Source organism: Triticum aestivum, chromosome 6A (assembly GCF_018294505.1).
Source record: "Triticum aestivum cultivar Chinese Spring chromosome 6A, IWGSC CS RefSeq v2.1, whole genome shotgun sequence".
In the NCBI taxonomy this organism is placed as follows: Eukaryota; Viridiplantae; Streptophyta; class Magnoliopsida; order Poales; family Poaceae; genus Triticum; species Triticum aestivum.
Window position 1 is genome coordinate 463,525,500 of NC_057809.1, and position 13,881 is coordinate 463,539,380.

General features: G+C 44.4%; 1 protein-coding gene across 1 annotated transcript; it reads left to right on the forward strand.

The window, feature by feature from the left end:
* The first annotated feature begins 624 nt into the window (after positions 1 to 624).
* Positions 625 to 1,882, forward strand: LOC123127936 (protein RGF1 INDUCIBLE TRANSCRIPTION FACTOR 1-like). Its single transcript, XM_044547799.1, has 4 exons — positions 625 to 1,007; positions 1,102 to 1,173; positions 1,257 to 1,397; positions 1,490 to 1,882. Exons 1-4 carry the CDS (start codon positions 822 to 824, stop codon positions 1,700 to 1,702), a joined length of 612 nt encoding a protein of 203 aa, XP_044403734.1. The 5' UTR covers positions 625 to 821; the 3' UTR covers positions 1,703 to 1,882.
* The last annotated feature ends 11,999 nt before the right edge of the window (positions 1,883 to 13,881 follow it).

Sequence of the window (13,881 nt, forward strand, 5' to 3'; positions counted from 1 at the left end):
ATAGAATGCGCGCGTGATTATTTTCCTAATAATAGGTTGCGCCCGTGATTAATTTTCTAATAATTAGATGCGCCCGTGATTAGTTTTTTAATACGAGTGTCCGTGATTATAGTTTCCTAATTGACTGGACATGGACTTTCATATTTTCCTCCGCGGTGGAGTACGGTCAGTCAATATAAATTGCTAAGTGCACACAAAGAATAAATTAGGTTAAGACTAGCCGTTAGATTGAGTTTAGTGAGACTAATCATGCGGTGGTAATGTATTCGTGTACGTTTTATGGGGTGCACTTAGAGAAGATAATGTTTGCTCTTTTATAAGTAGTATAGATAAGTGCACACAGAGAACAAATTAGGTTAAGGCTAGCTATTAGATTAAGTTTAGTGGCTAATCATACGATGGTAATGTATTCGTGTATGTTTTGTGGGATGCACTTAGAAAAGATAATGTTTGCTTTTTTATAAGTAGTATAGAAGTATAGAATAGATATAGGTAGTATAGATGCCGGTGAGCGTCGGACAGCGATTCTGCTAGAGCGGTTTTCTCGGCCAAAAGTTAGGTTGCTGGACGATTATGCTTGACGGGTGGAGTTGCTGTAAAACAGTAGTAGATCGCTGCATAGAATCGCCTCCATCTGCAACGGCAGAAGTGCCGAACGCCCCGCGCTTTTCGCTCTTTGAATCCGTCCCACCCAACGGCCGCAACCCAATTCAACCATTCATCCACCACGCCTGGAGGCGCGTCTCCGGCACCGATCGACCCCCGCGCCGTGTGCGCCCACCGTAGGTAGCCAGGACCGGCTGGCGCGTGGCGGGGCGGCGATGCAATCCTCGGCCGTGCGCGCCACCCCGCAGTGGCTGCGTGGCCTGCTGTCGGAGGAATTCTTCGACGCGTGCGCCGTGCACCCGGCGGAGCGCAAGAACGACAAGAACCACTTCTGCGCGGACTGCGCCGCCGCCCTCTGTCGCCACTGCCTCCCCCACGATCCCTCCCACAACGTCCTCCAGGTAATACATTTGCGAGCGACGCTTGGTGATCAGATGTCCTCACCTCGCCGTGCTCTGATCGGTCTTGTTATCTGGTATGAGGGGGGCAAAAAAGATCTGGAAGTACGCGTCCTGCTTCGTCGTCCGCGTCGACGACCTGAAACTGTTCGACTGCACCGGCATCCAGGTACGCACACCAAGATCGCCCAATTCAGGCGTGGCCGTTCTGTTTCTCGATCGGCGCTCAAATGCATGCGCGGCCGCATGCAGTCGCACACGGTGAGCGATCACGAGGTGGTGTTCCTGAACGAGCGCACGGCGAGGAAGCGCTCGGCCTGCGCCGAGAACCCCTGCGCCGCGTGCGCCCGGCCGCTCTCGTCAGGGCACGAGTACTGCTCCCTCTTCTGCAAGGTAAACGCCATGTTGTCGTCTGGAAGTATGCCTAGTGTCACGTACGTGCGTGCACAGTTTGACTCGAAGAACTGGGGGACGCGTGCATGTAGGTGAAGCATCTGGGGGAGAGCGAGCGGGGGCTGAGATGCGCGTTACGCGTGAACAGGAAGGCGGCCGCCGCGGGCGAGGAGGCTGCCGGGTCGGAGCCGCAGAACGGGAAGCGGCCGAGGGCGGCGTCGTCGGAGGCGGAGCCGAGCTGTGGCGGGTCGTCCGGTAAGCGGAGCCGGAAGCAGCTAGCGCCGGCTCGCTCACCATTCTGTTGAGGAAGTGGGCCGGGCTGTTGGGCCTTAGACGTATTCCCGGGTCATTGTAGTTGGGCTGTTGTTGTTCTTCGTTATACTTCTGTTGTCATTTTCATATATATATATTTTAGGGCAACTACAAAAAACTTTTTAGGGACCCCTCCAAAAATATTTTTTAGGGGAAGTCATTTTCATTTTCTTTAGAGGCTGTGAAAAAAGTACACCTTAGTGCAATATTGTGTTCTTCGGCATTTACGTTGGTTAATTTTAGTGAAACCAGCAGGTAAATTTGCAGGAACTGTGTAGGGTTGTCCAAAAATGTTTTTTCACGGGTTGTCCAAAAACTTTTTTTCACTCGAACCATGAAATGTGTGGTTCGTGGGAGCTATAGATCGAATCAATGAAGCAAATCGAAATGTATCAATTGCCGTCGGTTTTTTGTGACACCCCCTCCCCCTGCCTAGATTTGGCGTCGTTGTCGAATGTTCCTCTTTTCCAAGGATGATTTTTTTCCACATAGGTTTGTATGTTTAAAAAGGTCATCCGGCCAACCACATTGCTCCATGACGCTTTCTTGTTTGCTCCCCTCCTCCCACACCCACACACACAATTCTCTCTTGCTAATTCCCATCACTGCATCTTTGTCCGCCCACGATCTCCTCTCTTCCTTCTTTTTAGTGGGATTCTCCACATTTCATGCTTCTTCTCCTACTCCACCTTGATGAAAGCGCATGAAGATCTCACGACTCAGGAATCATCTTGAAGCTCGAGGTGGGGCTCGGCACTAGAGGTCCCAAATGCGTCGAGCTTGGGGAGAATGATGCCCAAGGGTGGATGGGTCTAGGCAGCTCACATGTTGATAGTTGGACTGCCAGAGGTAGCAGGTTTGAGGTTATTTTTTCTACTTTGCACATGTTTTTTCAACATACTCATATACTTTTTGCTATGTTCACGTTGGTGTCATATTGCGATAACTCGAATTATTTGTTGCAAATGACTTGGCTCATGCTACAAAGGCATATTTGTTGTTGTTGCATGTTGTACTGATTTTGTATGATGCATACACTGGTTTCCTATGTTGAAAGTGAAAGTGCGTTATATCAACTAGAGGGGGGTGAATAGGCGATTTTTATGAATTCTTCACTAAGGAATTTGCAGGTGAGGAAATTCCTTAGCGAAGAACTACTAGCAGCGGAATAAGTACTCAAAAGTAAACATAACAAAACACAAGCATAGTCTTCATGATGAAATGAAGACAAGCATAGAGTACAGAAAGCGTAAGCACAGGATAGGATGAAGACAAACAGACTGAAGAAATTGAACTGAGGAAATTGAGAAAGTCTTCAATCAAAGTCCTCAAACACAGATACGAACAAGCACTCAACACAGTTATGAGGAAATGGAGGAGTTGAGGAAATAGAACCAGTGAGCTTGGTGAAGACAATGATTTGGTAGACCAGTTCCAACTGCTGTCTCAGTTGTACATCTGGTTGGAGCGGCTAGGTATTTAAACCTGAGGACACACAGTCCTCATCGTATTCTCCTTGAGCTAAGGTCACACAGACCTCGCCCAATCACTCGTGGTAAGTTTTCAGGTGACTTCCGAACCTTCACAAACTTGGTCACTCGGTGATCCACAATTCCTCTTGGATGCTCTAGACCTTGACGCCTAACCGTCTGGAAGAAGCACAGTCTTCAAAGGTAACAAGCGTCGGATCCACGCAGGATCAATCTCTTCAGTGATGCTCAATCACTTTGGGTTTGTAGGTGTTTGGGTTTAGGTTTTCCTCACTTGATGATTTTCGCTCAAAGTCCTCGGAGGATGGGATGCTCTCAGATGACAAGTGTCAGTTTCTCTCGGAGCAGCCAACCAGCTAGTGGTTGTAGGGGGTGGCTATTTATAGCCTAGAGAACAGACCGACATGATAAGACATAAATGCCCTTCAATGATATGATCGTTAGGTGGGTAGATATTTTGGGACAGCTGGCGCGTAGCACAGTAACGATCGGAATTTTGAGTAGCAGAATCCTTAGGGCTATCATGTTCCTCACTATGTAGACAATCCGCACTGGCGAATTCCTAACTCCTCAGTCAGAACAAATTCCTCAGAGACCAGAAGAACTTCGTCTCTGTCACTGAAGAATATGACTGAACTGTATGAGATTTCCAATGGCTTCACTCGAAGGGATTGGTAGGTGTAGGATTTTGAGTTGAGCATCACATGGAAATTTTTCCTTAGTATTTCCTCGACCCCCTTTAACAGTATGGTGTTTCCTATGACTCAAGAAAGAGAAAATGAAACTACGAAAACAAAAGTCTTCACGCTTCATGTTCCTCGAATGAATACCAAGTCTTCAGGATTGCACCAATTTCTTCACTTTCAAAGTCTTCAAAAAGTCTTCAGAAATCCAAAGTCTCCAGTCGAAGAACTTCATTTTAAGGGGTCAACTTTCTTTGTAAATATCAAACTCCTCATAGACTTATAGACATGTGTACACTCAAAAACACATTAGTCCTTAACCTATAAGTCTTCAATACACCAAAATCACTAAGGGGCACTAGATGCACTTACAATCTCCCCCTTTTTGGTGATTGATGACAATATAGGTTAAGTTTTCAACGGGGATAAACATATGAAGTGTAAATACTGATATTGAGGAATTTGATTGGAAGATATAGAAGAACTCCCCCTGAAGATGTGCATGGTGAAGAATTTGCTTTTGAGGCATTGCACACTTGAAGAGTAGAATCATGGAGATCCCCCCCTATATCTTGTAATTCATACACATATTTGACATATCATAATGAAGAATTTGAAATGCATGATGAAATATAGTGACTGATGTAATTCAGCATGCGTGCATTAACATATATGAGGAATAAGCATGCAGAAAAACACATCAAAAGTATCAGAGCACCATCGGGTTTAAGTTTACAACTCGATCCAGTAAAGTTTCAGAAGAGCGAGAGTTGTAACTTAGCAAATAAAATCACCCATATAGACAGACCCGCTTGAAGACTAACTCAAAATTCTCCCCCTTTGTCATCGAATGACCAAAAGGATCGAAAATGAGGACTAACGCCCCTGAAGAATATCAAGTTGATGAAGGAGCGCCAGCGTTATTGGGGTCGTTTGTCGTGGAAGGGCCTGCCGCAGTGTCATCCAAGTCTTCGTACCCGTCGGTATCGCGTGATGAAGAATATGAGCTGGACACCAAAGAAGGAACCTTGACCTTCTTGAATTTCTTCGGTGGAGGTGCAGACCAGTCAAAATCTTCCTTGAGACCCATTTTCTTGAGATCTGCTTCACCATACAGATGTGATAGAATGGCACAGGTGCGACCGAAGACTTCATGGAGGTAGTAATGGTTTTTCTTCACTGCATTGTGTGTAGCAGTCATGTTGTGAAGAAATGAACCAAACTGACGCTTAACCCATTTATGGTTTCGATCCACCTTCTGGTGAAGACTAAGCAGAAGCTCACGGTCAGTCATCACACAAGGAGTAGTGGCTTGAGGAGTAGACTTGGGTGCATTGGCAGCAGAATCATGTGTGGCAGAGTCATCATTGGTGGAATAAGATGCAGCTTTGCGAAACTGACCATCCAATGGACGAATGCCTTCATCAACGACTGCAGGAGCCTTGCCCTTTTCATCAGTTGAAGTAAAAGCCTGCTTGAGGACTTCAATCGGGGGCAGATAGCTAAGGTGATTCTGAAAATTAGCCTTGTAGTTGAGTGAAGACCTTGTCCTGAGGAATCTCATAATCCAAGGTGCATAAGGCTTCAGCTCAAATGGAGAAAGTGCAGCATTTGCCAGAGTCCTCATGAAGAAATCGTGATAGTTGATAGGAATGCTATGAATGATGTTGAATAGCAGATTCTTCATGATGCTAACTATTTCCTCATTAGATGAGTCATGCCTTTGATGGGACTCATTGTCCTCGTCAGAATGCAATAGACGGTTCTGGGCACATAGAGTAAATCCTTCACGAGGAATTTGGTCCGTGGGGCTTGACCAGGCTTCAAAGGCTTCATTAACACTTGCATGTAATGAGCTGTGAGTTCTGGTTCATGATACAGGCAGCGAGCTCCTTCACTGGGTGGACTGATGGGCAGGGCGTGAAGCAATTCAGAGGCCTGTGCCTTATAATGAGTATTTTCGGTCATCCGGTCCAAGACCCAGGTGTTGATATCTTCAGGATCACCTGTGATATGCAATGTAGCGTAGAACTGAAGAATAAGCTCTTTATTCCAATCAACAATGTCAGAGAAAAAGTTGAGGAGGCCTGCATCATGAAGAACACTGAGCACAGGAGAGAAGCAAGGTAATGATTCCATGTCCACGTGAGGAATATGCTCATAGTAGAAGATTTTGTCTTTGTTGAAAAGCAGTGAAGAATAGAAGTTGGCCTGACTTGCAGTCCAGAAACGCTTCCTCCTTAGACGAGCAGAGTCATAAGGATTGTAGTTAGTGAAGAATACGTGCTCGCCGAAGAAATCGTCAGCCTTGAATTTCTGCTTCTTTGAGAATGGATCCTTTGGCTTGGGGTGAGGAGTGTCAGTCAATTGCATCACAACCTCAGGGATCTCGATCTCAGGTTCCACAGGCTGAGAAATTTCAGGTGCTGCTTCAGTGGCAGCCTGGGACTTCAATTCTTCATTTACATGATCTTCAGCACTAGTGGCTGGTATTTCTTCATGGACAGACGATGTGGCTTATGGTTCATCAGATCCCATTTGTACAGTAGTTTCTGGAGACTGAGGAATTTGTTGCAATGGTGTGAAGAGTGGAGAGTTCGGGTGCTGACTTTCCCAAAATTCATCACTTAGCACAGGTGTGGTGCAACCAGTGTCCACATCTTCATTTTCCATTTCTTTAACGTTGGCCTCTTCAACAATAAACTGAGGCATAGGCGAGGAGACAACTGGTGTTGAAGGGATTGTATCCACTTCAATTTCTTCATCCATCTGCTCCGACGAAGTAGCAGAGGCATTCTCTTCATCGTATTCACTTGGAATCACATAATCTTCATCAAAAGGAACAAGGTCCTTTGATGGCATGGTTGAGATAGGAACAACATCAATGGGGTTTGCAAACGAGCTTGTCAGTGGCTTCATCTTCTTCAGGGCTGAAAAATCTGATGAAGTTGATGCCTTCCTTTTCTTCACTGCTGCACGCTCTGCAGCCTTAGTCTTCTTCACATCTGATGCAGATGGAAGGATTGGAGTTGGTGTAGGTGCAGGAGGAGCAGAGGAATTGGGTTGAATTTCTTCAGGTACAACTGATGCAGTTGCCCTGACTTCTTCATTTTCTTCAGGCGCACCACTAGTGGATGCCCTGGCAATTTCTTCAGCGGCTGGAATGTAGTCATCAGCCTTGGAACTCATATTTTCTTCAGCAGCCTGATTTTCATCAGCGGTGCTGGCATGTTCTTCAGTCGGCTGAGCGGATACTTCAGCCTGAGGAATTTCCTGTTGCGTTGGGGCTACAACATTTGAAGTGAAGTTATCAGCAAGTCTCACAAAACGAACCTTGGCTCCAAGCCAATCAGCCCGGTATGCGTCAAATTCACCACTGGGTTTCTTGATCTCAGTTTGAATAGTGACCAGTTCTTCGGTTGTCATAGAGACAACGTTTTTCTTCATATAATGCTCCTTCTTGTACTGCGCTTTCTTGATCTTCCTGGCCTTCTCAAACTTCCATTTCTCTTCTTGTATGAAATGAGTCAACATATGACTTTGGCCAGGAGTCAGCTTGAAGTCAGGCATGGGAGTGTTGGGGTCCTTCTGCCAAACATCAATATATTCGAGGATCAACTTTGGATCCAAAAGAAGAGGCACACTTGTACCCTTGGCTCTAGCGGCCCTGACTTGCCTGTCTCTGATGATTTCGGCAAGTTCTTCATCATCAGCTTCATCATCATCAGAGGGCACTTGGAAAGCAACTTGTTTCTTGTGAGGACTTGGTCGAGGACATCATCCAGCAGTAGTCTTCTTCTTCAGAAGAAAGGGAGCAGCTGAGGAACTTGCAGAAGCTCCTGAGGCAATAGATATGTCTGTGGTCCTTTGGCACGTGGCAAGATGCACAGGTGCTGAGGATTTGGTCGGAGCGGCTGAAGATTTTGGAGGAGCAGGAGCAGCGTGAGGAATTGGCCGTGAGGGCTTTGAGGAATCTGGCCGTGAGGGCATAGCTGAGGAAATTGGCCGTGAGGGCATTGCTGGTGAAGCACTGGGCTTGTGAGCGGGCTTCTTTGGCATGGCCTTCTTCGGCTTTACAGATGCCTCAACAGCAGCAACGGCAGCAGAGTCTTCGTTGAATTTCCTCACTGCATCTTTTGCTTTTTTGGCCAACTTGGCCTAGCGCTTGGCCCATTCGTCAGGATAGTCCTCACCACGCTTGAGGCTGGTGGGGTCAGCTTGGCCATGTGCCAACGGAGGTCTTGGGCATGGAGGATTTAGTGCAAATTTCTTCATGTATTTGGGAGTGACATATTTGTACTCCCTCCACTCTCTTGCCCATCTCCTCTCAATCTTTTGAATGCACACCTTGCGCTGATTTTTATCTTCCTCAGGGGGTGTGCAGTACCCAGCATAGATATCCTCAAGGATTTCAAAAGCAGTATTGACCTCAGGCCTTTTTTCTCCTTTCTGTGGCTTCTTACCATCAGCCATTTTCTTCAGTTGAGGAATTTGAACACTTGAATTCTTTGAAGAGGTATGCAACGTTTCTTCGAGGAACACTGCAAATGAGTTAAGTTGATGAGAACCTAGTGATTCAGCAGCTGACATAAGTACCTGTGAACAGAGTATAGTTGCGGGGAATTTGGAGAGGTCATATGCGTTCTCAGAAGGTTTTTTATAAAGAACAAGTTTGAGGAATTTGATCAGAAGAGTCTTGAATAATTTCACTAAGCGTTCTTTGTCTTAGGTTCCAGAGATGTGTAGATCGAAAATCCACACATTTGAGGAATCTTGAAAAAAACATAGCTTAGAGAAACGAATCAAGAACAGATGACATGTGAGGTGTTTTAGTGTGTGAAGATATGAAGAAAAACACCTTTGAGGATTTTGTAGAAATCATTTGAATCAAAGAGGGCAGTAAAAGTAACTTTTAATTACCCTGGACGAAGAACACGACGAACTGGTATGTGGAGATGTGAAGTTCGTCAGTGCAGATCTTCCACGCCCTAACTTGATGAAGGAAGACAGCTATGGCGGTGGCGGAGTGAAGATTTCCGCGGCCGGCGCGAGTACGACGATGATGAGGTCGAGGCAGTGAAGCTTTTCCTCACCGGTGACGATGATGTAGCAGCGGTGCTAGGGTTTGAGAAGTTCGAGCTGGAGAAAGGTCGAGCGGAGTAAAGGAAGTGAGGAAGGGGAAGGGGGTATTTATAGCCATGGTGAAAAACTGTTCGCCCGAAGAATTTGGACGAAGTTTCCCCTGACCCTTCTCATTCGCTTGACATGTGTCACCCACGTATTGAGAAGTGGAGATCGAGTGCGATCATGGGTGAATGGATAAGTATATCGTGGGATGCAGAACGGTTTGAGCGGCAAAGCCGAAAATTTAGATAAGATAGGTTTTAAAGTTCTGCTCGCAATTTCTTCAGCTGACAAGGACACAGCGAAGATTTTAAACAAGTTTCAAATAGAACGCACATGAAGAATTTGTGAACAGATTGGGTTAAGTATAGCATAGAGGGGGAAGGGTCCGATCACATTCACTTAGCAGAAAAACCAACTTGAAGAAATATCCATAAGTGAATGATGTAGAGGACATAAACTCATATATATATAGCCAATGAAGAAAAACGACGGAAATAGAGAAGACAGTGCAAAGTTGAAGAATCTGAACAATTGAGGAATTTCAACTTTTGGTGGTGGCGTGACTCACCGTATAAGAATGATGATTTCAGACACCGCGTACAATTATCGTAGGGTTCTGAGAATCAAATTCTTCATTAATTTCTTCACACTTAGAGTGTTATTCTTCATTGATTGAAGAAAAACGTTTCTTCATGTGTTGCACATCTAAGTCATCAATTTTGCATAAGCGTTAGGATGAGTGTCCTTTTCAACGAACATTCGAAGATTCTAAGATATTTAGCTCACACCGCAACTTGCTAAATCTCTTCTCATCCAAGGGCTTTGTGAAGATATCGGCTAGCTGTTCTTCAGTCTTCACATGCTCAATAGAAATGTCGCCCTTCAACACATGATCACGAAGAAAAATGATGACGAATCTGGACGTGCTTTGTCTTCGAGTGCTGAACTGGGTTGTGAGTAATCTTGATGGCACTCTCATTATCACAGAAGAGAGGCACATTCTTCATGTCGACGTCGTAGTCCTTGAGAGTTTGCTTCATCCATAGCAATTGAGCACAGCAAGAACCAGCGGAATGTACTTAGCTTCAGCAGTAGATAGTGATACGTAGTTCTGTTTCTTCGAGGACCAACAGACCAAAGATCGTCCGAGGAAATGACATGTACCAGATGTTGACTTGCGGTCCACACGATCACCAGCATAGTCAGAGTCAGAATATCCAATGAGATCAAAAGCCGAGCCCTTGGGGTACCATAATCCAAGTGTTGGTGTGTGAGTTAGATATCGAAGAATATGCTTCACAGCCTTATGGTGTGATTCCTTCGGTGTAGCTTGAAATCGGGCACACATGCAAACACTAAGCATAATATCTGGCCTAGATGCACATAAGTACAATAAAGAACCAACCATGGAGCAGTATACCTTTTGGTCAAAGTCAATACCATTTTCATCAGTGCATAGATGGCCATTTGTGGGCATAGAAATTTTGACACCTTTGCAATCTTGCATGCCGAATTTCCTCAGTACATCCTTGAGGTATTTCTCCTGAGATATGAATGTGACATTGCGTTGTTGACGAATTTGAAGACCTAAGAAGAATTTCAATTCTCCCATCATAGACATTTCATATTCCTCCCTCGTCATATAACCAAATTCATCAGTATAAAATTGGTCAGTACAGCCAAAGATAATATCATCAACATATATTTGGCACACAAACAATTCACCATCATAAGATTTAGTGAAAAGAGTAGGGCGAGTGAACCGGGTTTGAAGCCTTTCTTCATAAGGAATTCCTTCAAAGTATCATACCATGCCCGTGGGGCCTGCTTGAGGCCATAGAGGGCCTTATTGAGTTTGAAGACTTTGTCAGGATGCTTTGGATCTTCAAAACCTGGGGGTTGAGCAACATATACTTCTTCCTCAAGCTTACCATTGAGGAATGCACTTTTCACATCCATTTGATATAGAGTTATATCATGATGGTTAGCATAAGCAAGTAATATGCGAATAGCCTCAAGTCTAGCAACAGGTGCAAAAGTTTCATCGAAATCAATTCCTTCAACCTGTGTGTAGCCTTGAGCTACAAGCCGTGCCTTATTCCTTACCACAAGGCCATTTTCGTCTTGCTTGTTGCGATAAATCCATTTTTTGCCAATGATATTGTGCTTGCGAGGATCTGGACATTTGACCAGTTCCCAGACGTTGTTGAGCTCGAACTGATGTAATTCTTCTTGCATGGCCTGAATCCACTCAGGCTCTAGAAATGTTTCATCTACCTTAGTGGGCTTTGTGATAGAGACAAAAGCATAGTGCCCACAAAATTTAGATAAATGAGAAGCTTTTGAGCGTGTGAGAGGACCTGACGCTTTAATGTCATTGATGATCTTTTCAACTTGCACTTCTTTTGCAACGCGAGGATGAGCTGGTTGTCATTGAGGAATTTGATCAGCATTTTCTTCAGCACCATTTTCTTCAGTATTTTCTTCAGGTGCATTAGCTCAACGTTTTTCATGTTCTGGAATGAATTCTTCAGCAGATTCTTCAGTAGGAATGACATCCTCGGTAGGCTTGAACTTGATAGTTTCCTCAGGTGTTGGTTCATCTATCACAGAAGGTAGGTGTTCTTTTTGCGAGCCATTAGTTTCATCGAACAACACATCTATAGTTTCAACAACCTTGTGAAGAACGTTGTTAAAAACTCTGTAGGTGTGTGAGTCCTTTCCGTAACCAAGCATAAAACCTTCATGTGCTTTTGGTGCAAATTTTGAGTTGTGATGAGAATCCCTAATCCAACATTTAGCACCAAAGACTTTGAAATAAGTTACATTGGGTTTCTTATCTGTGAGGAGTTCATAGGCAGTCTTCTTTAAGAATTTGTGAAGATATACTCTATTGATGATGTGGCACGCAGTATCAATTGCCTCAATCCAGAAACGACAAGGCGTTTTGTATTCATCAAGCATAGTGCGAGCCATCTCAGCAAGAGTCATGTTCTTGCGCTCCACGACGCCATTCTGCTGAGGAGTATAAGGAGAAGATAACTCATGAGTAATACCAAGTTCATCGAGGTAGTCATCAATACCAGAATTCTTGAACTCAGTTCCATTGTCACTTCTGATGTGCTTGATCTTCACACCAAAGTTGGTTGAAGCCCTCGAGGAAAATCGTTTGAAGACTTCCTGCACTTCATGTTTGTAAGTAACAATGTGTACCCAAGTGTATCGAGATTAATCATCAACAATAACAAAGCCATATTGAGATGCATCATTTGAGACTGCAAAATAATGGTTAGGACCGAAGAGATCCATGTGAAGCAATTCAAATGGATGAGTGGTGGTCATGATAGTCTTCGCTGGATGCTTAGCCTTTGTCATCTTCCCAGCTTCACAGGCTCCACATAAGTGATCCTTGAGGAATTTTACATTCTCGATGCTAATGACATGCTTATTCTTCGCAAGCGTGTGCAAATTCCTCATGCCTGCATGACCAAGTCGTCGATGCCAGAGCCAGTCTTCTGAAGCTTTTGCAAGTAGACACATGGCTAGTTGTGGTCCTGTAGAAAAATCAACAATATACAAGTCTCCTCTCCTAAAGCCTTCGAAGACTTTGGAATTGTCAGCTTCCATGATCACAACACAATGATACTTGCCAAAGACAACTACCATATCAAGATCGCAAAGCATTGAGACAGACATGAGGTTGTATCCTAAGGACTCGACAAGCATGACTTTGTCCATGTGTCGATCCTTTGAGATTGCAACCTTACCTAGACCCAATACCTGACTTTTGCCTTTGTCAGCAAAGATGATATGCTTCAGATGCGATGGTAATAAGGGAGCATCCATCAATAGATTCTTGTCACCAGTCATGTGATTTGTACATCCACTATCGAGGACCCACTCAGTGGCTTTGGGTTGATCATCCTGCAGATGAATTAGTGCAACTTACGAACTCATATACTTCATCAGTGAAGAATATGACATCAATTCATCAAATCAATTTCATCAAGTAACAGAACATATAAAGCAGTATGAGGATGTGAGAAATGAAAGGTCATTTCTTTATGATTAGCCTGCACCCTTTCAGGCACATTCAGGTCTCTAGCAAATTCTTCAACAATTACGTACGTCTGGAGACCTGACCCTGCAGAAGAGGTTAGTTCTTTTTCTTCACCACCCACATCTGAAGGGGTGGCAAAGAGTTCATCACTCTGCGAGCTCCATACGAGAAAGGTGGCATAGAAGCCAGTCCATTTCATTTCACATAAGAGGGGTTAGGATAAGCATATGAATAAGCAGAGAAATTCTTCGAGAAATTATGAACATAATGATTAGAAGAATAATGCTCATATTCATAGCCCTTATCTCTTCCGTGCGAAACAGAGTTGTTAGCATGATGATATTCATATGAGGACTTTGATCCTTTTGAGGAATTTGGTCCATATGAAGAATTTGATCTAGGTTCCTTTTCTTCACAGGTGGTGTACTGAGGACATTCACCTGAAGACTTTCAAGGCACCTTTTGGGAACCCAGATTTTCTTCATAGGAGGACCGTTCCTGCAGTTAGTGCCAACATATCTAGTAAATATTTCACCATTTTGATTTTTGAACAGTTTATAGTTGGAGTCAAATGACTCATCATCAGAACGAGGATATTCACATGCAAAGCCAGATAAGTTAGATGGATCAACTGGAGGTCCCTTTGCAGCAACCCATGAGGTTTTGGGGTACTGCTCAGGCTTTCAATATGTACCATCAGCATTGAGTTTCCTCTCAAAGGCAATACCCTCTTTCCTAGGGTTCCTGTTGAGGATCTGCTTTTTAAGCACATCACAAAGAGTCTGATGCCCTTTGAGGCTTTTGTACATGCC